The sequence below is a fragment of the Henckelia pumila genome, chromosome 1 (assembly GCF_033568475.1).
Source record: "Henckelia pumila isolate YLH828 chromosome 1, ASM3356847v2, whole genome shotgun sequence".
Taxonomy (NCBI): Eukaryota; Viridiplantae; Streptophyta; class Magnoliopsida; order Lamiales; family Gesneriaceae; genus Henckelia; species Henckelia pumila.
In genome coordinates this window covers 81,667,157-81,694,548 of record NC_133120.1, presented here as the reverse complement: position 1 = coordinate 81,694,548, position 27,392 = coordinate 81,667,157, and the positions used below count along the sequence as shown (strand labels likewise).

Sequence of the window (27,392 nt, the reverse complement as noted above, 5' to 3'; positions counted from 1 at the left end):
ACATCAATTATATGATAATATACGAAACTCAAGAAAATGAATGCAGCAGTTGAAAAAATTTCTTACACTATACCTAAACATGCCCACGAATAAAAATATCACAAACATTCCTAACAAAATCATAAAAATTATGAAAAAAACAAAAAAAAACATATAAGTCTATGAAATCCAAGAATCAATAATAAAAGAAAGTGGTGAAAGTTTTGAAATCCAAAAGTCACTCTTCATTAATTATCTTGCGATGTGATTGAAAATTCAGATTTGGAGAGAAAGATGAGTGATGAAAAACACAAAGATGCGGTAAAAATAATTTTTTTTTTTTGGAAAAATCATGACATTTTAAAAAACATAATGGCACACATACATTAATAATAGTTTATGAAATTTTTTTGGGCCCTCTTTTGGACCTGAGCCTGAAACGTCGGACTCACTCGTCTCATGCCAGGTCCGGGCCTGGTTATAATGAGTTCATTCATTCCAGATACTCACAATTAACCTATAGAAATCATTTTCATTTTTGGGGGAGGGGATATGGACCATACAGTTGTATCCATCTACGGTTCATTAAGAGGAAAATGAAACATTCTTGGAGAATGAATTAATTGTAGCGGATGGCATCCGCATAGGATGGAAAAGGATGGTGGCCAGAATACCATGTCAAAGATTATAAGCCGATCTCGCGTATATTAACACCCAGTTCGAATAATACTAGTAATACCAGTAGGTTCGATATGAGTCCGAAATTTTATGCTCTTATATAATATAACAATCGTTTTTTTTTATGTATATTAGATAAACCATCGAGCAAACCTTATGAATATGTTGATATATGAAAGCTAGTTCCATGTTGATAAAATATGTACTTCGATGTGAGGCAGCCAGCAAAGAAATAAAGGGACCAAAAAAAAAAAATGAAAAATCCCACTTTCCAATGAAATCTCACAACACCAACATCCTCTCCAATGTCGCACTCTCCAAAAACCCACGAGCACCATCAAGGTAAAAAAAAAACAATACAAAATACAGCAATCCAATACAAACAAGATTTCTTGTTCCCCCTTATCCCACCTAGAAAAGATGCACCAAGAATTTAAAATAATTTCGAAATTTGTAATTACCATGGAATGTGGATAATTTTGCATTATCTTCTAAATAAATTAGTAAATAAATCAGGAAATGACCAAAACGACCCTATAGGATGATTGATGGGTCCAAAGGGCCATTATTCAAATGGTGAGCTTCAAATATCATGTGGGTTTGTTCACTGTAAGGTGTAGGGGGAGCATCATACATTGTACGACCAAAAAACAAGAAAAAATGTGGTGGAAAGAATTAAAAATATGTATTTTTTTATGCAATAGAAAAATAGTAAAAAGGGGTTGAGTGGCCTAAAAAGTCTGGTTTTTTTTCTTTTTTGGTAGAAGGTACACTACTCAAATACAAAGAATCCCATGATTTCAAATCCTTTAAAAGTACACAAAGATTAAATAGAGAGTATAAATCTAGGAGAAAACAAAACCCCACAAATTTCAAGAGAATAGAAGGGATGTAGAGGAACAAAGTCAGTCGCTCGAGGAAGAAAAAAAGGAAAGAAGAGGCCAAATAGCACTCATACCAAAAGAAGATATCAATTTTATTCTCTAAATATTATAATATTTAAACATTGTTTCCTTGATATTTTTTAATGAAGGCAGAAGTAACTCAAGAAAAAGAAATAAAAGGGGGATTTGAAGAGTAGACCAACTTTAGTATAAGGTCTCCAATCACAGTCAATTCGGTCAAACTTATTACAACTCAATCTAAAATCATTTAAAGCACCACCAAAAAGCAAGATTTTACTTTAAAAAACTTGTACAAAATTGTTTATTTCTTTTTTCCTCTGTGAATACAAAGTATACAAACAAGCCACACCCTCCTTACCAGATAAAAAGGGAGAAATTGTATGAGAGTTCATGAGGATTTCATGTCCCTCAAATTTGCCTGCTTTCACTCTCTCTCTCTCTCTTTTTCCCCTAAGGAGAGGATTTCGTTTTCCCCCCTTCCTTTTTCTTTCTTTCTTTCTTTCTTTTCCTTCTTCCTCTGTGCGCATAAAACAATGAAAATGGCAGATTACTAATCATCTTTTCCCCTCAATAGGAAACAACCATCATTGCTCCCAACAATCTTTTCTCAATCTTAGAAACCTGAGCTGCTTCTAGCATTGATATTCCTCCATTTCTTTCCCCCACCTTCTTTCGATATAAATATCACTCTCCCTTGCTCTTTAATCCACCCTTGTTTTCTTTTATCTGTTTCCTATCATAAATATATATATTTACGATGGATCCTTCCTCCAACTCTGTCAATGGCTTCTACAGTTTCTTGACTCGAGGGATAGATGATCTTGAACGTCTGTTTCTGTCCAACAATTTCATGTCAATCCAGTTCCTCCAAAGGGTTTTGTCCCTTTTGAGATCTTTGCACACGCGGATGACCCTTTTGGTGGGGAAGCTTCGTTTGCCGGTTGGTGAAAAATGGCTCGATGAATACATGGATGAGAGCTCCAAGCTTTGGGAAGTCTGCCATGTCCTGAAATCTGGTGTTTCGGGCATGGAGAATTACTACTCTGCATGCCTTAACATAACTTCCTCACTCGACGGCCATCGCCATTTAAGCCCTCAGCTTTCACGCCAGGTGAATGAATAGTTCACTAGCAATCAAGATTCACTTTTTTTATCGATAAAGATCAGATTTTTATCTTGATTTGATGGCTTGTATGACATTTTTTTTTTGTGCTTTCTTGCTTATTTAATTTCTTGGTTGAACAGGTTATCCGGGCTATATCTGGATGCAGAAGGGAGGCCGTGGGGCTGGAGGAAGAAAACAGGTCTCTAATAGAGACGAGAATCGAACCACTTTCATTGAAATTCGACGAAAACATTTCAGTAGAATCAAAGCTAAACGGATTCAATGGATTCAGGGGAGTGCTTTATGCAATGAGAAATGTCAGTTCATTTTTACTCCTAATTCTGCTCTATGGATTAGTTTACTGCTGGCCCGAATCAAATTTCTCAAGAAACATGGGATACGAAGGGCGCCTGTTGTTCGGATCACCTTTCATGATCTCAACAAGCAGGCTGCAGCAGAGGGTGGCGGGTGAAATCGATCAGATATCGGGCCGACCCGGAATTCTGCTGTATGAATTCAGGAGATCCAGAGAAGCCATGGATGAACTGAGGATGAAGATGGAGATGAGGAGTTCACAGGGAACAGTGGACTGGGAATCAGAAGGAGGGATAAGGGAAAGTGTGGAGAATTTGAAGGATTGTTTTGGGATTTTGAGGTCTGGGACTGAGAATATTATTGGTCAGCTTGATGATTTTTTTGATGAAATTGTGGAAGGAAGGAAGATGCTCTTGGATTTCTGCAGTCATAGGTAGAGAGAGATAAGAGAATCAAGGAGCTTTTTTCAAAAAAAAAAAAAAAAAAGGAAATACAAGTGTAGGAAAAATTAGCAGTTGGTTGAATGTAACATGTTCATGTTTTTACCCTATTTTCTCCTATTATTAAAAAAAAAAAAAAAGTAAAAAAATCCATCCCTTTATTTTCTCTCTTTTTGAACCATATGTCCCCCATCGCTTTTGTGGATTCTTTGTTTTCACAGCAGCTAAAGTTGGAGAAAAGTGAACATAACTTTCTTCCAAAGCCCCCAAAATGGAAATCCCTTCAAAGAAAAATCAGATATTAAGCAAAATAATTAGGAGCTAAATCTATGATGGAAGCCAGATTCTGCTGTAGACCACAAACTCAACAATCATCAAGATTCCAGCATGAGAATCCAATGGCCAACAACTCAAGAAAAGTCGAGCCAAATTGTTATTTATCACTGTGTGTTTATTTGTTAAAAAAAGGAACATGACAGTACAAACAACAAGCTGTAATGCAGAAGAAGCAAATTTAACCAAACATAAAAGTAGAAGCCTCCCTGTTTCTGTTCCCGTCTTCCATAAAAAGAAAGCAGTGAAAAATATATTTAAAAATAAATAAATAACTGAAACAACAAACAGAGGGGAGACACCGGAGGCCAAATCTTGATATTATATATATTCATATGTGAGAAAACTACTTCTTTATTTATTTTAAAAAGGAAAACAAAAAAGTCGTTGTAGTGTTGTTTGATTTTGTTTAGTATTAGACTTTGTGTGCGGTAAAAATGACTGCTCATTCCCAGTGGGTGGTACAGTAAAAAAGGACTGTTGGATTCCTGGGTTTGGCTTTAATGTTAAAAGCAAATGCATTTTTTTGCACTCTGTGAAGCTTTTGTCTGGTTTTGTGTGTTTCCTATGAAAGCTATGGATTTTGAGGATCAAACATTTTGCCAACTCTATATTTATATATCAATTGTTAACTAAAGAAAATTGGGGGTTTTCTTGTAAGGATAATAGTCTAAATTTTCTTCTAAGTTTTTAAGGATGTATATATAAAAGACGGACATGACTCAAAACGTGTCAATATATTTTGATGTCTCGTCAACACCGTGACAAAAAAAGACTAAAAATCAAATGTAACTTAACTTACATTACTAAAAGCAAAGTTGAATATTTGGAAGATCGAAAAACTTAATAGATAAACTTAGAGCATCATTTTTCACTATTTCCCTCTTTAATACATCGACCAAACTATTTATTTTTAACTAAGTGAATTATCTTTAAGAGTCAAGTGGGTTCAACTTTAGCGAAGAATATAAAATTATGCTCAATTAATAATTATATGTGAAGTATATTTATGCTAGAAACCTAGAATACTTCTTTCGCATCTTGGTTTTTTTTATTATTTTTTTTATAGGAAAGAAAAATTGGTGTGTATTAGAGACCAAGATTAGTAATTATACGGGTTTCTTAATTATGGATAAGATAAGATATTGGTAAATAAATTATTAATTTACCTTCAAAAAAAATAAATTATTAATTTAATTGCCCAAAGGTACCGTTCGAAGTTATAGATAAGATAATAATAGTGAGATAAATAATCTAATATGATAAAAAAATAAATACAAAATGATAGTATTTGGTTTGATTGATAAATAATAGTTTGTTTGTTTTGATTGATAAAATTTTTTTAAAAAATGATAGATTACTATTTTGTCCTTTTAAAAATTATGAAAATTTGAATAATATTATTTATTAAAGATAATATAGTAATTTAAATTGAATGCTTTGATTGATGTGAGATAAATAATGAATTATTTGATTGATGTAAGATAAATATTTAGTAAATAGATAAACAATATGACAAATTAAACATGAAATTTGATAAGATAAGATATCGATAGATTACTAATATGTGATATCTTACATTAGTGAACTCCACATATATTGATGTATTGTTAAATTTTCACCTTCAGCCGCCCAATTAAGACAGTGCCTTAACACGTAGGATGAAATTTTCCGCATGCCTTAACAAATGAAATTTTCCGCATGGATGTATGATAATTATAAGATAGCAATTAAACAAGATCAATAAAAAAAAAAAAGAAACTGAATGCCGAATGGTTTCCATATTTAAAAAAAAAAAAAGAAGAAGAAAAAGACTAGGAAAAATAAATAAGTTAAACAGGTAAAGAAATCCGCATCTATTTACTCAAGGAATCTTCATTTTTAAAAGTTAAAGAGGGTACGCAAATCACGACAGAAATTTTTAAAAATGATATATTCGACATATGTAAAATAAAAGAAACAAGGAAGCAAAATGACCTCATGAATTTGATTTTTTTTAAAAAACATAATATTAAATGTAGGATAACTTGCATTGACCTCCCCTACATTTTTTGTTTTCGACATTCACCTCTTTTTAATCATTCCATGTTATAATTTGTACATTTGATAAGAGAGATGAGTGTCAAATACATAAAATATAGGAAAGATGAATGCAAATAACCCATAAAAATTGTATTACGTATTTTTAGTAAAAGACCAGATAATTATAAATTTAACTACGGTTGTATCATCGGATATAATTTTCAAATTTAAAGAGTAACATTTCTTAATTTAGCGTGGCATTTCAAATTATATGTATAAAAAGTTTCAAGTTGCAACTTACTCGCATGGAAATTTATATCATTTTAAGATGGAAAAAGTATACTTTTGGTCCTGTAATTTGCACATTTTTTATTTTTGATCCTGTTAAAAGTAAATTTGCAATTTTAGTCCTGTAATTTACATTCTTTTTTTATTTTTGGTCCTATTAACATTGAATTCGCATTTTTAGTCCTGTAACTTTTATGAATTTTTATTTTAAGTCTTGTTAACACTGAATTTACAATTTTAATCCTATAACTTGCATTATTTTTCATTTTTAGTCCAGTTTACATATAATTTTAATTTTTTTATCTTGTAAATTTCATAAATTTTTATTTTTAGTCATATTATCGATGAATTTATATTTTTAATTCAATAAATTTCATATTTTTTATATTTTTATTCATAATATATTATGATTTACATATTTTAAAACTTTTAAAATTTAAATGAATCAACAAAAAATCAACTAAAAATTATTCGAAAATTTTTTACACTAAATATCATCTTATAAAATACATAATATAAATAAAAGTATTAATCCAATATGAATCATTTTTTTCGGTTTAGTTTTTATATATATAATCTGAAATAGAAACATATAATTTTATTTTATTTTTAATCATATTAAAGGGGAATTCAATGGTCTTGTTAACACTTAGTTTTTATTTTTAGTCATATTAAAGGCAAATTTTTTATTTTTATACTATGTAATTTGTAATTTTTTTTTCTTTTTTTATTTATATTTCTACCAAAAATTGTTTGTGATAAGCATAGATGACGTGAATACTTAAGATTTGGTTAAAACAAAAATGACCATAAATCCAAACTCAAGAAACAAAATACCAAAACGAAAATGGAATTTTGGTCGGATATAAAATTTAAAATAAAACATTATATGGTTCGATTTCATATTATATATCAAAACTAAACCCAAAAAAACATGATTCACATTAGATTAATAGTTTTATTTATATTATGTATTTTATAAGATGATATTTAGTGTAAATTTTTTTTGAATAAGTTTAGTTGAATTTTTGTTATTTAATTCGTTTAAATTTTAAAAACTTTAAAATATGTAAATCATAATATATTATAAATAAAAATATAAAAAAGTATGAAATTTATGGAATTTAAAATATAAATTCATTGATAATATGACTAAGAAAAAATATATAGAAGTTACAAGACAAAAAGTAAAAATTCAATGCAAACAGGACTAAAAATGAAAAAAATGCAAGTTACAAGACTAAAATTGTAAATTTCATGTTAACAGAACTTAAAGTTAAAAATTCATGAAAGTTACAGGACTAAAAATACGAATTAATGTTAATAGGACCAAAAACGAAAAAAAAATGCAAGTTACAGGATTAAAATTACAAAATTATTTTTAACAAGATCAAAAATGAAAAATGTGCAAATTATAAGATCAAAATTGTAATTCTCCCTTTTAAGATGGAAATTTTTTTATATAATTTTCTTGGGAGAAGTTGGATTGTCAAGACGAAGATCAAGAATCTTTGCTCATTATTATCAGAAATTCGTTTTCCTTAAATGATTTTGTTCTTCAAGCTAGCAATTATTTTTATTAAAGTCAGATTCAGAATTCAGAGAAGAAAGGGTATATATAGCAGATTGCCAGGTTGCATACAACTCTCAAAGGTTCATGTGTATTATTTATTTTACTGCAACATGCATAAAATCATGATTTGAAATGATTGTGTGTTTACATATATGATGTAATATTTATAACATACTTGACCAGGGACGATTCAATCCGTCTTAAGTCGCACGGATCGATTCGTTACAATAGTTAGTACTTTTGCATCTTATATATGTCTTCACCAGAGTGGATTATTTGAAACGTTATACGTAACCTTCTTGTTGGATTCAAGTGTAAGATATTACGCTTATCGCGCAACCCGGTGTTTAAGAAGGATTCAGATTTTGCACGTCTGTATCTTTTTGTACTGATGAAGATCATAATAATGGGCTGGAGGCGCAACTCATTGAATATTTAGTACTCATCTGGTCCGTTAATTAATCAACTGTTTGTCCACAGTTTATTCTTGTAATTATTGGATAACCATCTTTTCCTTGCGTTTGTTATATGACAAAATTGGCATGATAATGGCTTCCGTAAAGTTTGACAACCGTGCAAATTTCGAATGTGGCTAGCTTTGGGCCAGAATCATGTATTATAGGCGTAATCACCAAATTATATAATTGAGGATGCTTGTCTTTGTTTGATAGTTGCATGTATTGAAACATAGTCATCAAATTTGTTAGAAATGTGCAGGCTGTAAATTGTAATCTTGTTTCAAAATGATTGACAAGTGAACCTCTCTATTCCAGAACTATTCAATGGTGTACACTTATGCAACGTAACTATCACTCCAAATATTAATTTCTTTATTAGTGATAGTGATAGCGATTTGATTTATTTTTAAATCTTGTCAGCTTGCTCAAAACACTCTTGAAGTTAAATCTGGTCGGTCTCCAGGTTGTTGTTGTCTCTTTGTATCTTTGTACATTTAGGATCCTATGTCATTGTAATGCCATTGCATCAAGAAATCTACACAACATCTCTCTTAAAACTTCTGATAAACGATGCTGCAGCAAGAACAATTTTTTATCCAACAATCTCTATTATTTCTTCATTAATAATGTCATATATATATCCTCCACTAGATAGTAAAACTCAGATTTCATCTCTGTTTATTCCTTCTATATATAATGACACCATCGATTTGTTTCGAGCTCTATGTACATATCTACTCCAAATTATTGGAGAAATCTCCCAGCTGCATATAATAGCGCTGATGCAGGGAGATAACTTATTTGCAATTTATGACATGATCAATATTCTCATCCCGAATTGAAATATCGTACCATGAAAGTGTAAGAAAGGAGTTGGGGAACAAACAAGACAGATATGCATGTCTGGGTTGTATCTATCGTACTCATGTCGTGTTTGGTCCATACTCAATAGGATGGTCACATTTTCTATACAAAAAGCTCTTATAGTATGCAGACGACGAATGGGATAAACATTCGAACAGTATATGAGCTTTTTCTGGTTATCTAATGATAGACGTTCGACCACATCATTTCTATTTTGTGTTTTCAATAACTATAGCAGAAGTAGCTGGATTGCGATTCAAATCGAGCTTTTTCTTATAGTTCTATAAATCTATATACTTGAAATATGAGCTTCATCCAATAGAAACTAGAATGATGGATCTACTTTTATGTGTGCTTATGCTATGGTTGCATATCATCGTTCCCATTGTGTGGTGTGTGGCTCAAAAATTTTGTCAAGTAAAAGCCGAGAATTGCTTCTTAGAAACTTCTCAAACACTGTTTTAGTATCGGGTTTTCATCGCTACCTACTTCATCTCTTTGAATATTATGTCTATTTGTATTTGTACTTGGATGTTTCGAAGATCTTTAACATTTCCGAGTTTAGATTAGATTAAGTATAGATAGCTGCAGGTGGAAGAAATTCCAAATGATCGATCCATACATCATTCCAAGAAATTCTCGTACAAGGCATATTAAATTTTAAAACATATATAGATGAATCCCTTTGCGTATAATCGCAGTCTAATGGAAGTTAATGCTATCGCATATACGAGAAAAAGCAAGAACTTCATCACACGTACATATGATGTAGTACTGGACAAATTAAAGAGGTCAGGGATAGGAATAGAAGCAGCAGAAGCAACGGCAGCGGCGTCTGAAGCAGCTGCAGTTCAAATACCGAAAAGGGCTTCGACGATTTCTCGGGTTCGAGGAAGCTGACGAAGTATCAGCGGCCGGCGGCGGCGGAATCTCCATCGGAATCTTGCTGTTGAGAAGAAACCTACTCCTTAATTCTTTTGCTTTGTTTCAAATTTTGTTATTGTTATTATTTATTTTGTCATTTAAAAGGCATGTAGATCGTAGATACGACCGAATGATCCTTTTATTTTTCTTTATGCACAGCATCATTCCTATCTTCGTGAATAAGAAACAATTGTTTGTTATTCAAAAAGAAACAATTGTTTGATTCGGTTACGTTGAGACGGTTTTCTTTGTCAATTTTGTAATTAGTGTATTTTATTTTATCATCTATAAAAAAAAAATATTGTTTTTTTAAGTCAAAAATATTTTTTGTAATTATAGATAAAGAGACCGTCTCATTAATATTCAATATAGATATATGCATATTTCTGTATTAGAAATTGAAATATAAAATAAATAAATAAAAATTCCGGTCTTCAAGAAGTAGGACAATCCGGTATAATTTTTTAGTTTATATATTTGAATGGAAAATTTGCGATTTTAGTTGTTTTTTGTTTTAGTCTTATAATTTTTTAAAATTTGTTTTAGTTTTATAATTTTTCAAAGTTTGTTTTAATCTGGTAACTTGGATTTTTATTTTGTATTTTGGTCTTTTTTTTTCAATCGAAAGTCACTAAATCAATTAAATATTACTTATTTAGCACCGATACTCTCCTATATGAGTCATTTAGCAAGAATTAAACATATGTCATACAAATTAAAATCCATTACACAAAAATAAAAAAAAAAGAATAAAGAAAAAACAACAGTCAATATTCACAATTCGGGTGAAAAAAAACTTGTCGTTTTATTTTATTTTGATTAAATATATTTTAATATGTATAATATAAGTTTAATTCTAACCACACGAGTCTTACAAGAGAACATCGACATCAAATAAGTAATATTCGTGAATTTAGTGACTTCCGATGAAAAAAAAAAGACCAAAACCCAAAAAAATCCAAGTTATTGGACTAAGACCAAATTTTAAAAACATTATATGACTAAAACAAAAAACACGTCAACTTAAAGGACTAAAATTGCAATTTTTCATATTTGAATTTTGAATACACAAGATAAAATCCTTTTTTAGGATAATTCATAATAACTTGAACAGATTAACATAAGCTTTCTGGTAATTGCTAATGAAACCCAAACTTGAAAGTTGAAACTACAGACCATATATTGCTTGAACGAAAAAAAGATGACAGAATATATAAATAAATATAAAAATATAAAACACCCAAAGGCCAAAAGTGGTTCCGATCGGAGACTGCGACCCAAAAATGGAGTCTTTATCCCAAGAACCATCGTCTCCCTCTAACATGGATTACTTCACCTTACTATTTCTCCGCCCTATCGCCGCTCTTCTCTTCTCCCTCTCCATACTCTTCGTCGGTCAGCTCCTCTCTCGCCGTCTCTGAATTTTTGCCTTTGTGTGTGTTTCTGCAAGCGATCTTTAACTTGTGTTTCTCGTCTTTTTCTTTTCTGGGCTATTGAAATTATTGTGCATCTTTTGGTATGTAATCGTGAGAGGTTCCATTTGATTATAGTTTAAGCTGAATTAATATGGGAAGCTGAAAGCATGTAGAGCTTTTGTTGATTTTAGGTACTGTGTAAACTTGGCCTAATTCTCTTGATGTGGTGCCTTGAAAAGTTGGAGCAAGTTAATTTTTCTTTCTTCGGGGTTTCTTGATCTGGGTTTTCCATATTTCATAGTTTTAGGTGCGGAATAATTAATTTTCCATAATGGGATTTTGTTCCTATTGGGAAATTTTGAAACTAGCTAACAGTGGATGTTTAGCCATAAATGTGGGGTCAATTGAAAAACGAATAAATTTCACTGATAAATGTTCGTGGTTAGATAAGAAGCGTCTCATTCATTGTTATTTGTTGTTATTGTTGGCGAAAAAGATTTGGTCGTGTTCCTTTTATATCTATGGTTTGTGTATAGGTTGGCTGTTGGCATGGAAGCTGGTTCTGGTTCATGTGCCTCTAGTTCAGGAGATCTTTGGTCTGCGGAAAAAGCATGTCAGGCCTAAGCCTGCTGGCCGACGAAGATTCACTCAATTTTACAACAGAATTAATGCCCAAAATCCCTCATCAGAATGGTAGAGTTCAGTGTCACGTCTATGCTTTATCATTCTCACTTTTAAGTTGTGTATTTTGATCAAAATATCTCTTTCAGGATAATTTTCCACAGTTTTTTGGCTGAATGTTATGAAATTTGATTTGGAGAGTGCATGTTGATTTGTAAAATTAAAAATGTGCGAGAACCTAAAGAAATAGCCACAAATTAGATGCATGCACCTTTAGAGATCTTCATTTTTCTCATTTGGTGTAGAAGCTTTTCTTGATGGTCATTATGTAACACTATGTGGAATCACCATTTTCTCATGTCATCGTAATCCAGATGGGCACTAGTGGTAATACTGGTCGATCGCGGCTCAAGGCTTGAAAATTAAGGTTCATGGTCTCAGATAGGTGCATGCCAAGACCGGAATGTGGCAGGTTGAAGCTTCGTTGTTGCAAAATTTTGTGTATTTCAAGTTCTTTTGCATGCTTGAAACTAAGAAATATCGGAACCCAATTTGTGTAATCAATCATGCTATATTTATTGTTTGGTAATGGCCACGTATTCATTCGACATTTTCAGTATAGACACTCGTATCTCTGCCATCCGAAATGGCAGATCAATGGTTTGTATCAATGTAATTGGGACCAACAATAGTATTGCACGCAAAGTAAAAATGTTAACCAAGTAAAAATGCAAGTATCAGGCGTACATATTCATAGGTAAGTGTTACGATTGAGAATGCGGAAATTTCTTGGCTCGGAAGATGCAGGGCCGAGCATCAACTTGTTATAAACATCCAACAATGTTGAATAGATCGTCACAGGGCTCTTTTGATCCTGGTTTTCACTTGTGTAACACACTTTTCTTTGGTTGTTTTGTTTTCTTCTGGAAGTGGTTCTGTACCAAAAGAAAGAACCATGAAATAAGAAACAAGATCTCATTAATTTAGAGTGTGGAACCAAATAAACCAATAATCAGTCTCACCTTTTGCTTTTCCAAGGCCTCATGATCTGTCCTCTCCCTCCATGTGCTCTTTCGAAGTTTGATAGGTCGATTGCCTACGTATTTACCTGCAGTGAGAAATTTTATACATCATCAAGAATTTTATACATGCGACCAGCACTAGACAAAAATCAAACAGGGCAGAGTTCAGAGTCGAGCTCAAACCGCAAGTAATGACTCTCGATCAATTAACTACGCCCAACGTTGTATTCCATAGCAGGCAACACATGAATACTAAGTTAAAAGTGTATTGTAATGGAGAGGCCACACTAATGTGATTGCCCATAAGTAAATACTACGTCACAAAAATAGATCAAGCTCATAAATTGTGGTCCATAGGACGAGCAAAGAAAAGAAACTTCACAAGTCAAACCCCCAGGATGACAAAAGCAACAGATGCATGGGCGTACCATTGATTTCCTTCAGTGCTCCCACGACGTCGGCTGGATTGGAGAAACTAACGAATCCATAACCCTTGGTTTTGCCAGTCCTCTTGTCCCTAACAACCTGCTTCATTATTAGCCCACCTTGATTTTGGGTAATTTACTAGAAATGTATGCCAAGTGAAAGGGGAATTATATCTTGGGGAGACGCCAAATACACACACAGCAACTCTCAAAAAGGAATAAATGCAGAATAATTTATAAAGCTGGACTTCAAATATTTCAAGTAAAAATTCGGGGTAGCGCTGCACATCTGAATGTTCCTGTCAGGTTTATCTGTTATGACCTAGATTATTCTATATGGACTGATGACTGAAAAGCTTCGCAATTAAAAAAAATGAAACATCAAGAATATATCGCTTGCTAAAGTTACCCTACCCCCTTCTCTAAACAGGTGACATTACCATCAAACATCAGGAACCTACAAGTCTCATTACGGAACTGCGGTCAGGTTGTGCAATTGTCATATCGTTTTATTGCCGCGGCAAGCATGTTAATTTGACTGTCAATCAATCTGCTCTTGAAGATCGAAAGCACCATGACAGGCACACCATAGTATAAACCAAAGAGAATTCTACCTCACTGAACACGAGTCAAAGGAGGGCTCTGCTCTTTAACTTAACGTCTGAAGAGAGCACGCAATACTCATGTACCGATTGTTACATGAGTACGAGAAGTAACATTAGATTATGAACAAAAAGGAAACAACTTACGACTGTAGAAAAACTTACTCTGGCCATGTTAAAGGAAGGAAATCTCGTAAATACTTTTGATAAAACATCATCATTCACCTCATTTCCAAGATCACCACAAAATAGACGATAATCATCTGTAAGTTACAAAATACCAAAGGTTAAGTTGCTTCCTGCAATTTTCGCAACAGAAAGAAAAAAGGACAAGAATAGGAAACGACAAATACATTGAAAACAATTAAATGTGATAATATGGGAAAGAATTCCTAGATAGGTATGCAATATGAGCCAAGTTGATATGCAGATGCAAATCAAGTATAAGCTTTGAAGTTTTTCTGATCCCAGTTTCGAGCTACTAAGCAAACCGATCTCAAGCAAAAGAGTCACAGTTCAAATGATCGGAACGTTTCATTATTTTTATCATTTTGGCAACATTTACAAATGGTTTTGAGGTAAATTGATGAATAAATAAATTTGGCCACTAGACCATAAAAAATACATAACTACTTTCCACAATGCAGACAAGTTGTTGGGATTTATGCATAGTTTGAAATCCTGAACACCGTAACCCAAAAATTCTCAAAGGAAAAAACAAAAATAATAGCAAACACTAACGAGGAGGGAAATTGAGAGGAGTAAAAAATAACGCGCAAGTCTTGACCTGCCCACATAATCAGAAAATTATACCATTACAAACATAGGGGACATAAAATTCTTACTTTCGGGCCACTCTGCAAGAGTTGGATCCTCCCAAGCCTGCCCTGCAGCTTTCCGGGGGATTGCTTTTTTCTTAGTCTCTGTTTTGTGCTCGATCTCGCTGCTAGCAAGTGCAGCCTTCACACTCTCAAGTGCTTCTGGCGTTATTGTTTGTGCATCTCTCTGAAACAATTGCTGTGCCTGTCAACAAGAACACAAGCATTCAGGAAAAAATAAGTCCATAAAAATCAATGCAAATAAACATACAAGTCGACGCAGTGTGCAAAGCATATAGTGTAGCCTCAAAACACACATCAGAAAGGTAATCAAATTCATACGATGAGTTCTCTTATCAAAGACGAAGTTTTCGTCGGGGCCTTCTATCACCAATACAATATAATTATACAGGAATTCAAAAGCCCCTCATTTTACCAAGTTGGAGAAATCCGTGACTCTAAAAAGGGAAAGACCCCAATATTTGAGATGACTCCTTATGCTGTCAATGCCTGTCATAGAACATGGTGTTATTTGCGCGCAAACAAGATGTTAACTCGGAACAAATCCTTGTTCGAGCACATCTATCTGAAGCATTTAGAGCATGCTAAATGCAAGAACTGAAAAATAGCTCACATACCCTGGGAAAGGGTAAGTGCACAATATCTAAGATGACTCTTTATGCCGCAATGATATTATATGCATCAACACAAGTTCAAAGATGTTAACTTAACTAAATCCCTGCTCAAGCACACGCACCCCAAGCATTTAAGTCATGCTAAAAAATTCAGGAAAAATAATAATAATAAATAAATAAATAAAAACACGCATACTATTCAATTATATCAACTATCCTGAAATTTCCATGACAAATTCAAAAAGAAGCGACAAAATGTAAATTCATGATTAATTCGAATGGAAGGAAAGAAACAAATTTGCCTGTTGAAACTGTGGCAGAGAGTAGACAGATGGAGGAGCGGGATACACGGGGAGCTGAACCGACGGAATAGCCGGCGGCGGTGCAGCTCCGATATACGAAACTGGAGGCGTCTGTTGGAGATGAAAGGGCGTGGGAAAGTAGGGAGCGGTGGAGGCTGCGTACGTGTATTGAGAGGTGGAAGAAGGTTCGGCTCCGGTGGTCGGGGGAATCGAAGCCATCGCAATCCCTAATCGAACTGGAATCCCACAAACGACGTTGTTTTTAAGTCCCTCCAAGTCGCGTAAGGACCGGTTTGGAATTTGGAGCAGGGAGAACCGAATATGAAAACTTGTAAGCCCGGCCCGTGTAATTTTTTCTTTGGATTTTTGGGGCAAAATTCCGGTTTAGTTCTAAATGTTTGGACACATTCTCGATTCAGTTCTAAATATTTGGACGTTCCCGGTTTGGTCCTAAATATTTCTCAAAAGTTTCCGATTCAGTCCTAAATGTTTATACGTTCTTGGTTTGGTCCTAAATGTTTTCTAAAAGTTCCCGTTTTAGTCCTAAATATTTTTACATTGCCGATTTTGTGCCAAATATTTCTCAAAATTTCCCGGTTTGATCCTTCCATCTACTCGTATGTTAAAACTAACACCGCGTAGTGTTATATCATTTATGATTGAGTTTTATATTATTTATTATATATTTAACATTAAACAGGTTGTAAATAAAACACAAATTTATTAGAGTTTTTATCCAAATTTAAATCAATTTTACACAATGTTCAAAATGAAAATATTAAATTCATGATGCTATAAAATAAAAACTTAAATAAAATAAACGAAACTTGAGGAATTAAAATTTAATGATGTTATTTCACCTTTCTATTAATTTTGTTATATTCTCATTCATGATGCTTGCACATTTAAGAAAAAATTTGGAGGTTAGAAAAAAATATATATTTTTTTAAAACTCTTTTTATAATTTAAATAATTAGTATTTGAGAAAAATTTACTATTAAATAAAACTTAATTTCATATCACTACTTTAACGGTGGTCAAATAATTCATTATATTTTTTCAATTGTTAACCATAAGTATTCTTCTCTTGAAAATTTATTGAAAATTTCAAATATTTTTTGAAATATGTAATACTAGTTATTTGCTAAAATATTTGTTTATTTGTTTGTGATTGATTTTAACTATAAGATTGCACAGTTCAATTATTTTTTTATTCTATAATTTTATTTGCATAATTTATATTATATTTTCATTTGGAAGAAATTATTGTTCATTTATTATTATTATTATTATTATTATTATTATTATTATTATTATTATTATTATTATTATTATTATTATTACCTTCTATTTTATTTAACTTTTTTTTTTATTTGTAAGTTTTTTTTATCACATTTTGTTTGTAGATGGAAGGACCAAACCAAAAAATTTTGAAAAATATTTAGGACGAAATCTGAAACGTAAAACTTTTAGGACTGAACTGGAAACTTTTTAAAACATTTGGGACCAAATCGGAAACATAAAAACATTTAGGACTGAACCGGGAATTTTTGAAAAATATTTGGGACCAAACCGGGAACGTTCAAACATTTAGGACTGAACCGGGAATGTGTTCAAACTTTTAGGACTGAACCGAGATTTTTCCCGAATTTTTGTATTTTGTAGTATATAAAAATTTTCATGAGACAAAAAGATTTTATTTCATCTTACTCGTTCAAAAATTATTATTTTTGTATCAAAAATATTATTTTTTCATTTTAAATATGATCCAAATCAATTCGTCTCACATAAGTTTCAACACTCAGTTGTAATAAATTCACGGTTCACTTCATTATAATCTACTCGGATAATAAAAAAAACTCAAAGAATTGAAGGGTATGGGTACACAAAAATACCATAGATTTTATGTAACATCGGATGATCCGCTGATCATCTCGCTTGAAAACAAAAATATGGGGTCCATCGGTATTTTTGGTTTAGAATGAGGTGATCGGTTGTTCATCTCGTGCAAATACACCGGAAGTGTTTCTCCCGGTGTATTTATACTTGTTTCGAATGATGTTATTTTATACATAAAAATGAAGTATAAAAAATTCACAAAATAAACTGACCTCCTAACATATATTTTCATAAAATCAATTGAACATATTAACTTCTTATTTTCCTTCACTTTTCACCATCTACAAATTGAATTCATTCTCTAAAATCATAAAAAAAAATTCAAACACTTCTTGTAACTTTAGGTCCGTACATTTTTGGGTCTGCTAGGAGTGGCAGTTGCTAGAAACATGGTTCTGATCTGTTCTAGTCTTGTGGCAACTTCCCTGATTCCCATCCTGGCTGGAGGTGAAATGGCCAGACAACTCATTGCTAAGCCAAGAACACAAGACACACATTGCTCCTTTGCAAAGAAATCCTGGTCTTCTGGTTTAAGCAAATGAGTATCCACAACTTCATGTATTGTGTTCTCCTGTAGTGACATGTTCACCCAATCTTTCAAGCTCGTTTCCTCGACAAACATTTCAGCTGTCGGTTTTTTCCCTGTGAAAGTCTCCAGAAGCACTATACCGAAGCTATACACATCGCCGCTGGTGGATACAATTCCCTCAGTCCCATATTCTGCATTGATATTTAACAATTGGATAGGTTAAAGAAGTATTGAGATCAACATTTTGAAGTGGGATTGTGTAGTGCAGATAGTTTTTACCTGGTGCCATGTATCCGATCGTTCCCAGAGTTTTGGTTTGAGCCATTAACTCGCCTTGGTCAAAGAGTTTGGAGATACCAAAATCACTAATATGAGCAGTCATGTCATCATCTAACAATATGTTGCTGGGCTTTAAATCGCAGTGGATGATAACTGATGTGTGGCCAAGATGAAGATATTCCAAGGCTGACGCAACATCCATCGCTATGTTCAATCTTTGTAACAAATCCAAATAGCAAAACTTCTGGGAATACAGCCATTCATCAAGGCTCCCACCACTCATGTACTCTAAAATCAAAGCTTTGAAATCTCTGTTGATGCAGCAGCCAATGATTTTAACTAAGTTCCTGTGGCGAACTTTGCTAAGAACATCACATTCTGTCTTGAAACTCTTGGATACTCTGTCTGAATGCAAATTGAAAACTTTAACAGCAATAACTGAGCCATCAGAAAGCACTCCTCTGTATACTGAACCAAAACTTCCACTTCCGAGCAAGTTGCTCTCATGAAAGTCATCTGTCGCCAGTAAAAGTTCTTGATATGAAATTCCACCCCACGAATCAAGTAATGTACTTTCACTCTCCGGTGTGCCTCTATTCGATTTTCTTTTCCTCATTAGTATTACAATCAAAGCCACTATCAAGATTGCTGATATGCATGGGGGTATAATATACTTAATCAGCTTGACAGTGTCAGTATTATTTGACCCTGCTTTTCCTTTACAGGGTGGAACTTGTAAGCGAGTTTCGCCACATAGACCGGAGTTGTTAAGGAACGATTGAGCAGTGAAGTTTGCAAAGTTTCCTCCAAAGGGAATTGGTCCTTCTAGTCTATTGTATGACACATTAAAATATTGCAAGTACTTGAGTTCCTCTAGTGACATTGGGATGAATCCAGACAAATTATTGAAAGAGAGATCCAAGGATTCCAAACCTTTTAAATTTCCAATATTCCCGGGAATAGATCCTTCGAATAAGTTTTGCGCCAAAGAAAGGAAAGATAAGGATTCTTGACCACCAATAGTACCAGGGATCTCACCTGAGAACTGATTCTGTGATAAGTCCAGTTCTCTGATAACATTAAGATTTCCAATAGAAGGTGGCAGGGATCCGTTAAGAATGTTCGTCGACAAATTTAAGGTCAAGATGTCATTCAGGTTCCACAAGTTAGAGGGTATACGGGATTCGAATTTGTTGGAGTCTAAGTATAGTCTTCTCATGAATTTGAGCTCACCAACACATTCAGGAATTGGCCCAATCAGCATATTGTTACTCAAGTACAAATCCCCCAAATTTCTCAACTGACAAAGATCACTGGGGATGTATCCATTAAGCTTATTGTATTCAAGATATACACGCTCGAGCCCTGTTAATTTCCCTAGAGTTCTTGGGATGAATCCTGTCAGCTCATTGCTATCCAAGTATAAACCTATCAAGCTAGTCAAGTTTCCAATCTCCTGGGGAATAGACCCTTTAATTCTGCATCCAAATGCCCTGAAGACCTTAAGTGAATCTGAGAAGTTCCCGATTGAGGTTGGGAGGATTCCATCGAGCTGATTTAATGATACTTCTATATACTCCAGCTGTCGACAATTTGTCAGTGAAGATAAGAATCTCATTTCTTGATTATAGTGCTCTCCTGTTAGATTATTCTCTCCAAGCAAAAGGCGGCTTAAGAGTTTTAGATTACTAAAATCAGGTATCGGACCTGAAAATGAGTTGGTGACCATGGCCAAGATATTGAGGTTGGAAGCATTGCTAATGGAACTTGGAATTAGCCCACTGAATCTGTTGTCAGACAAATAAATCTCTTTAAGACTGGGAAGCCAAAGTCCCAAGGTTGATGGAAGACGGCCAGAAAAATTATTGCCAGAAAGTTCCATCACTTGTAATGTTGAAATATTGAACATGGAGGATGGGATTGATCCGGAAAATTCATTGTTAGCAACATTAAATACCACAAGATTAAGTTTTGCAAGCTCTGATGGCAATTCACCTGTCAAAATGCAAGAACTTTTAGTCATTCATGGGAAAGTATCATCCCGAAACCGAAGTTTATTCTGTGGAATACACATGAAATGGTAAAAAAACAAAGATCAATATCAAATCTGCTCTCTAAAACACACCTGTAAAGTTGTTATTAGCAAGATAAAGATATTGCATCCCCGTGAGATTTCCAACTCCTCTAGGTATCTGATCTGTGAAGTTGTTTATGGACAATGATAAGAACGAAAGCTGTTTACATCCCCATAAGTGGTAAAAAATTTGGCCTGTTAGCTTATTGGAATAGAGGGACATCCATTCCAGGTTTGGAAGATTAAAATACATGCCAACCGGCAGGCTTCCAGATAGACTGTTGTTGGATAGATCGAGCCTTATTATGGAAGACATGTTGAAGATAAACGACGGAATATTCCCTGATAGAGAGGCTCCCCGCAAGTTCAATATCTCTAAACGTGTAAGATTGCCAAGCTCTGACGGAATTTCTCCTGGAGTATAATCAAAACTCAGATACAAGGATTCTTGCAAATGAAGGCCATCATATGTCAACATTATTTACCAACATGATTCTGATTCTGGTTTCAATCAAGTCAAGAAATCATACAAAAAACGATATTTCAACAAAAGCATCAAGCACTTTTTAGCTCAAATAGAAAAAGATACACACCGGCCAGGAAATCATTTATCCCAAGATACAGATTTTGGAGCTTTGTTAAGCTGCCAATTGACCTGGTTATGCTGCCACTGAAATGATTAAAAGACAAGGACAAATCTTGGAGCTCCTCACACTTGTATATGTTGTATGGAATTTCCCCATGAAGTTGATTACTAGAGAGAAACAGTCCGTTGAGTTTCAACATATTATCGCACATATCCGGTGGAAGACTACCTGAGAGGCTATTGCCAGCGAGATCGATGGAGAAAAGTGAAGACATGTTGAAGATACCGTGAGGTATCACACCAGTAATGGCGTTGTACTTGAGATCTAATGCTTCCAAAGAAGAAATATTGCCGATTTCTTGTGGGATATTTCCATCTAGAGAATTGTAAGCCATTCGTAATATCCTTAGCTTTGAGTTGTTGAATAATGATGTCGGGATGCTGCCAGAGAATCCGTTCCTGCTCAGAAAAATTTCCTCAAGTCTCGGTAAGGTTCCAAACCATGATGGGATTTCGCCGGCGAATGTGTTGGACTCTAAATTGATCACTTCTAATTTGATCAAACTAGAGAGCTCAAGTGGAATGGAGTCTGTGAAATTGTTCGAGCTGAGGTCTAAAGACGTGAGAAACGTCAAGTTTCCGAGATTTGGAGCAAGAATTGCACCCAAACTAAAACCCGAAAAATTCAAGGATGTGACTCGTTGATTCCTGGTGTCGGTGTTGCAAGACACGCCGATCCAGCTGCAAACGGAAGCATCGTTGGACCAGTTTTTGGCCATGACTTGAAAAGGGTCCACAGTGATGGAGTTTTTGAACGCAAGAAGTGCGTTCTTGTCCGAGGCTAAGTTAAAATCTACTTCAGCAGAGCAAATTGTGATGTTGTATAGAGAAAGTAACGTTGTGGCTGCGACGAAGGCAACAAATTTCGACATGAATTTGTGATGTTGTTCTACTTTGAGGAAGTTTTTGGGAAGGATATGGAGTATGTTCGGCTAAATGTGAATGATCATTGGTATTAATTTCTGTATGTGAATGGTTGTGTGAAGTGGGAAAAGTCATCTCCTCGAGAAAAATTTGCAGGCAAAATGTGTTTGATGGAGGATGGAAGGAAATAATAAATGCTAGGACCAAGTTTTGGACGATGTCACAATCTTGAACTTATTGGCTTAATAATTTTTTTGTTTTTTCAAACTAAAACTAAACAGAATTCATTCACGAATTGAATCGAAATATGCGAGTTGTTTTTTGCATTTTCGAGAAAGAAAGGGAAATAAATAATTATATTATATTATATGAAAAAAATAAAACATTTTGCTTTTTTGATTCAGTTACTGTTATGATTCAGATTATTAGGCCTCTGTAAGTTAAACCACCAAAACGCTGTACTGCTTGGTTTCGATTTCATTCATGCATTTCGATCATGGGACCCAAAAGCTCAACCAATTCTTTTTATTTCCTCCCAACCACGGTTCATACTCTCATCCGTCGAGTATATGCAATAAATAATGTGGGTCAGAAATTTTGACAATTTAAAAAACTGAAATCGTCTTTTTCAGTTTTAATTCAAAACCAAAGTAAAAGAACCAGAGCTACCATGAAATTTCTAATTCGAAAATAAAATTCATAATTGGGATCTTAAAATATAGTTGCAAAATTATTCAAGAATCAAGATGTTTGATAAAACTTAAAAGTCTTTTTGCATCAATGAATAATACATACGCGTGAATTAGGTTTGTTATTTCCGTAATATATTCCACCAAAAATTACTGACGTAAACAATATAATAAATCATTAGGAAAAAAAACAATATCACTAAATCACCATCTATATCGAACATACGCTAACCGGGATAAGATATACCAAACTTTGAGATAAAGATGAAGCAATGCCCTTCCCAAGAATATCTTAGCCAACACAACATATTATATTGAAATACTAGAACAATTATGATACGACAAGACACAAAGGTACAAAAAAATCCACGACACTGGCTCATATTTAAATCCTTCAAGTGCTCAACCGTCTAGGCAAAGGCTTTGATCACAGCAACTAAACATAAAAAAGGGCACTGAGAAGTGAGAACGACTAAATTCGACACACACTGAGGACATCAAACTACTGAGCCACTCGAACCAAGTCGAAGGCATTATTATCGATAACAGAAGTCACGGTAAAGTAGTAAAGATGCACCAACAGAAATAATAATAGGTGAAATAACATAGGAAAAGTGGACTCGGCCGGGACAAGCCTGTCACTCTTCTTCAGTCTCGGACTCGGCACTCTGAAGCCACTCCACGAATGGCTTCACGTTCTTCCAAATTGGGGAGCTTTTATTGACACCATTCAGGCCTTTCTCGTACCATTCCACTATGAACTCTTCTTCCAGCATATCGTTGTCATAAAGTGCTTTCAAGACCAAACCCACTTCTTTTACTGCCTCAGGACTTGCTTTCAGACAAAAGTTCTCTAACGCATGAAGCAGAATTGGCTTGGAACTCTCTTCCTCAACTGCAGCAGCAACATAGTTCTTCTTCCTCACGACCTCCTTCGAGAAACCTTTTCCAACTCCCTCAAACAGGGCTTCAAAAAAGGCATCAGTTCTCTCTTGGGCAGTGCCAGTGAGAGATTCCAAAAAGGGTTTGAGTTTGTCTGCGGGAGAACCTTTTGAAATATAATCCTTGATTGCACCAACAAGTTCCACATTAGCATCGACAGATTTAACTCCATTTCCCTGTCCATTAACTTTAGGTTTCTCATCCCTTCCTGGAGAGTTCTTCCCTGATTTTGGTTTATCTTCATTGGCTGAAAGCATGACCATACTGGCAGTAACAGCATTCAACTGCTCTTGAATTCTTTGTTGTGCGGCTGCAGCAGAGGTGTCGGTCTGCCACTCAACATCATCATCGCTGCCACCATCAGCAGCAACCACTGCTTCATTCTCATCTTCCTGACTACCAGATGGAGAATGGTCCTCATCAGAGAGATGGGATTTTTTCTTGCTGGATACTTTTGGGGCTGCGTCCTTCAAATTACCAGTTGAGCCTTTCTTCTTTCCAGCTTCTTTCTTAATTTTTTTCAATTCTTCATCGGCAGCCTCACCCTCTTTGAGCCGCTCCTTCTCAGCCCTCCGCATTGCTTTCTTGTCTTTTGATCCTTTCTTTGACTCGGGAGGGTTTTTGAGAATGAATGTCGTGAGCTTGTCCCTCATGTCAACGTCTGATACAAAACCACAAGCTGCGCATTTGAGATTAATCATTTGCGACTTTGTGATAATAATTTCAGTTTCAGGGTTCCCACAACCATAACACTGGACAAACTTCTTGATGAAGTTCTCAAGGAGTCCAGCAAGTTTTCCTGTATCATGGGCCCCATTGACATGGGAAGTACCAGTTTTCTCATCAAACTTGGATTGAGCTCCCAATTCACAACCAAAATACTTTGTGGTGTAAGAAGCAGGTCTAGCCAATGCCTTCGCAATGTCTACCATATTGACTATATTGGTCTTGATGCCATTTCCACGACCCTCAATTTTGGTAATCATTTTGGGCATCTTATACCTATAAAAGGCATCATCCTTGTTTCCGGCGCCAATATTCAGCAGAGCCATTTTCAACTCTTTAATATGTATCTCTGCATGACAACTCAGAAATTAAGCAGGCTATCTTTATACGGATGAAGAAAAAATAAATCATCTTCCATATGGTAAAAATACCTAGCTGAGGGGGCAGTCCACATAAACTGGGAATCTTGGCCTTGTATCTTGTATCCTTGCAATGACTCTAGATGAGTGCAGCCAATTTCGATAGCAAAATGCCTATCTTTTTTTCTTGACCAAGGACAATATTCTCCAAGTAAACCGATCGCTGATAAAAAGAAAGGGGCCTGTTCAGACATAAAAGACGTTTCTAGCTTGACTTCCTCCACTTTTGCTGACTGCAGTCACCGCAGTTGTACCAAGCAAACTGTAAAAATTTACGGGAATCCACGTTTAAGCACCCATATACTATCAACTAATACAGAAGACAACAAAAATGATAAAGTCCTTGGATCAGCAGAACTACATAATTTTTATGATTGGATTTAAATCAATCATTCAACATTATGGATAGGCGTGAAATTCACAAATAATTTCAGATCATTTGTTACTTCCTCGATATTAATCCCAACTGGCACACTTTTGATAAGCAGTAACATTGATACATAACGTGAGAGCTCGTATTAGTAATCCTCTGATCCAAATCGCTGAAAGAGTGCAAGAACGACCACACAAGCAAGTTCAAACAGGTACCCCTTCAGATAACCAAACCCTACTAATAACTTAAAATTATATATTTCTTCGCATATGTAATATAGAGAATCCTATGGACACTCGCACATATGGTGTTCAATATCCACAATCTCAAATCGAATTTCAGAATATGTATATAAAAGATAAACACCATGAAATTCAATTACAACTCCGTAAGTCATCGATTCAAAGTTCAAAGTCAATATCTAAAAACCAGCTGAAATCCAATTAAAATCTCTATTTTTCAGATCCAAACGACCACTAACAAATTCAAAACTAAAATCAATCGACGGGAAATCCAGATTCATCTCAAATCCCAAATCATTTAAATCTCAATCAAACAAAAGGAAATAAATCGCATAAGAATACAGATCCATAAATCAATCAAGCAAAAACAGCAACATAACAAACTGGATAGAGAAAATAAAAAATATAACGATCAACAAAACTCAAATTCAAACACGTAGATCCAAAATAGAACGAAATAAACAACAAATCGAAAGATTGGAGACAGAAAAATACCTTGAACTGGTAGGAGAAGGGAAAATTTAAAGTGAAGAAAGATTAGGTAGAGATTTTAAGCTTCGAATACGTGTCTGAGGATAGATTGGGAGATGGATAATGGAAGAGCGCATGTATTTATAGGGGGAGAAAGGCAGGAAACCCTGGCCTGGAAAAAGGATGGGAGGAGTAATAAAATTTTATCTCGTAGATATTTTTTATATACTAGTAAAAAATGCTTTTACTACACACTCTGTGTGTAAAAAAAAAAAAACAAATATGGAGTTAGTGAAAAGCTTTTAGTGAAATGTTAGGTAGAAAGGAGTAATTTTGGAATATATTATTTTGGTGTCCTCAAGATAGTTACTCTAACATACTCATCTTTTATAATATAGAATAGATTAATATTAATATTAACCTATCTATTTATATGTATTTAAGCGTTTATTATTTATTTATTTATGTTAGTAAAATTATTTTAAGGGTAACCATTATTGAATTAGTATGTACAATATTTAATTTATAATAACAATAATTATTATGTCTTTTGCACATAAATATGTTTTAGTGGAAGAAGTGTTTTATCATATTTGACTTAAAACTTGCTTATTATTTTATCTAATTTTATTTTAGTATAATTTGGACAGTGTTTTTTATTCTAAAATAAATTATACTGCTTGTTTTCGGAAAAACACATTTATTGTTATTGTTCATTCAATATCTTTCATCAATTTAATTTTTTTGAACTAGTCAAATAACTAACTTGGTGTCATGCTTTATTTTTTAATAGACCCAAAATACCTTTCTTTTCAATTTTTTTTTTCTCCATGTTTCTTATTCAGTATCCCCACATCTCCAATAACTCTTTTTGTCAATTTCAGTTCCCTTTTTTTCTAATTAATCTAACTTGTTAAGCATCAAAATTCATATACATAGTAGTTATTATTTTACACACGCAAATATGTGTGCACCGTTGCTAGTATATATAGTTATTACTTGGTCTTTGAAAAAAAACAAATTCAGTAACCAACCATAACTGCATGACAAATTTTATGAAGAAAGCCACGATTTTTGAAAATTTTCAAATCAAATCGTATAAAGTAAATTGGTTTAATTTTTTTAAAAAAAATAACCGTATAAATCACATTACGGAAAGGGTAGGTGACAATCAATGGTTGGTTTAAATTATGTGGGTCCCACTGAATTATATGGTGCCCACATGATTTGAACAAATAAAATACATACACATGTCCCATGGGGTAATACCCATGAGATAGGTTGAAATTTTCCCACTACCATATATAATTGTTGTACAGTACTCCGTTGGATACGAAAACATGATAATGTTTCTACAAACCTGAGTAACATTATCTTTTGGGTAAATTTCAAATCAATACCTAAACTTATTATTAACTTACATTTTAATACCTACTACATTAAAACTTATTTTCTACTCCCAGGAGAGAGAAAATTTTGTTTACAAATACCAATTCTACTCTTATCCTAATAAAT

The 27,392-nt window shown here is 33.9% G+C and overlaps 5 protein-coding genes across 7 annotated transcripts; 2 read left to right on the top strand and 3 right to left on the bottom strand.

Annotated features, from left to right (window-relative positions):
• Positions 1-1,894: 1,894 nt before the first annotated feature.
• On the top strand, positions 1,895-3,567 carry LOC140875569 (uncharacterized). Its single transcript, XM_073279286.1, has 2 exons — positions 1,895-2,673; positions 2,808-3,567. The coding sequence occupies exons 1-2, from the start codon at positions 2,320-2,322 to the stop codon at positions 3,417-3,419; spliced, it is 966 nt and encodes a 321-aa protein (XP_073135387.1). The 5' UTR covers positions 1,895-2,319; the 3' UTR covers positions 3,420-3,567.
• A 7,504-nt stretch (positions 3,568-11,071) lies between these two features.
• On the top strand, positions 11,072-12,661 carry LOC140880951 (uncharacterized). Of its 2 annotated transcripts, none has more exons than XM_073285859.1 (3): positions 11,072-11,279; positions 11,836-11,997; positions 12,295-12,661. In XM_073285859.1, the coding sequence occupies exons 1-2, from the start codon at positions 11,168-11,170 to the stop codon at positions 11,994-11,996; spliced, it is 273 nt and encodes a 90-aa protein (XP_073141960.1). In that variant the 5' UTR covers positions 11,072-11,167; the 3' UTR covers position 11,997; positions 12,295-12,661. The 2 variants fall into 2 exon arrangements, with proteins under 2 accessions (XP_073141960.1, XP_073141970.1); XM_073285869.1 differs by having other exon boundaries at positions 11,077-11,279; positions 11,836-11,992.
• Positions 12,627-16,000, bottom strand: LOC140880940 (uncharacterized). Of its 2 annotated transcripts, XM_073285843.1 has the most exons (6): positions 15,725-16,000; positions 14,815-14,992; positions 14,135-14,232; positions 13,371-13,467; positions 12,943-13,028; positions 12,627-12,855 (listed from the first exon to the last, which is right to left on the bottom strand). In XM_073285843.1, exons 1-6 carry the CDS (start codon positions 15,941-15,943, stop codon positions 12,802-12,804), a joined length of 732 nt encoding a protein of 243 aa, XP_073141944.1. In that variant the 5' UTR covers positions 15,944-16,000; the 3' UTR covers positions 12,627-12,801. The 2 variants fall into 2 exon arrangements, 1 of the variants encoding a protein (XP_073141944.1); XR_012149764.1 differs by lacking the exon at positions 12,627-12,855 and having other exon boundaries at positions 12,988-13,028; positions 13,982-14,232.
• Positions 16,001-17,844: 1,844 nt separating this feature from the next.
• Positions 17,845-22,158, bottom strand: LOC140879802 (uncharacterized). Its single transcript, XM_073283716.1, has 4 exons — positions 21,099-22,158; positions 20,557-20,919; positions 18,432-20,426; positions 17,845-18,343 (listed from the first exon to the last, which is right to left on the bottom strand). The coding sequence occupies exons 1-4, from the start codon at positions 22,021-22,023 to the stop codon at positions 17,964-17,966; spliced, it is 3,663 nt and encodes a 1,220-aa protein (XP_073139817.1). The 5' UTR covers positions 22,024-22,158; the 3' UTR covers positions 17,845-17,963.
• Positions 22,159-22,996: 838 nt separating this feature from the next.
• Positions 22,997-26,047, bottom strand: LOC140878252 (eukaryotic translation initiation factor 5-like). The gene is made up of 3 exons (XM_073281855.1): positions 25,902-26,047; positions 24,804-25,053; positions 22,997-24,721 (listed from the first exon to the last, which is right to left on the bottom strand). The coding sequence occupies exon 3, from the start codon at positions 24,696-24,698 to the stop codon at positions 23,343-23,345; it is 1,356 nt and encodes a 451-aa protein (XP_073137956.1). The 5' UTR covers positions 24,699-24,721; positions 24,804-25,053; positions 25,902-26,047; the 3' UTR covers positions 22,997-23,342.
• Between the last annotated feature and the right edge of the window lie 1,345 nt (positions 26,048-27,392).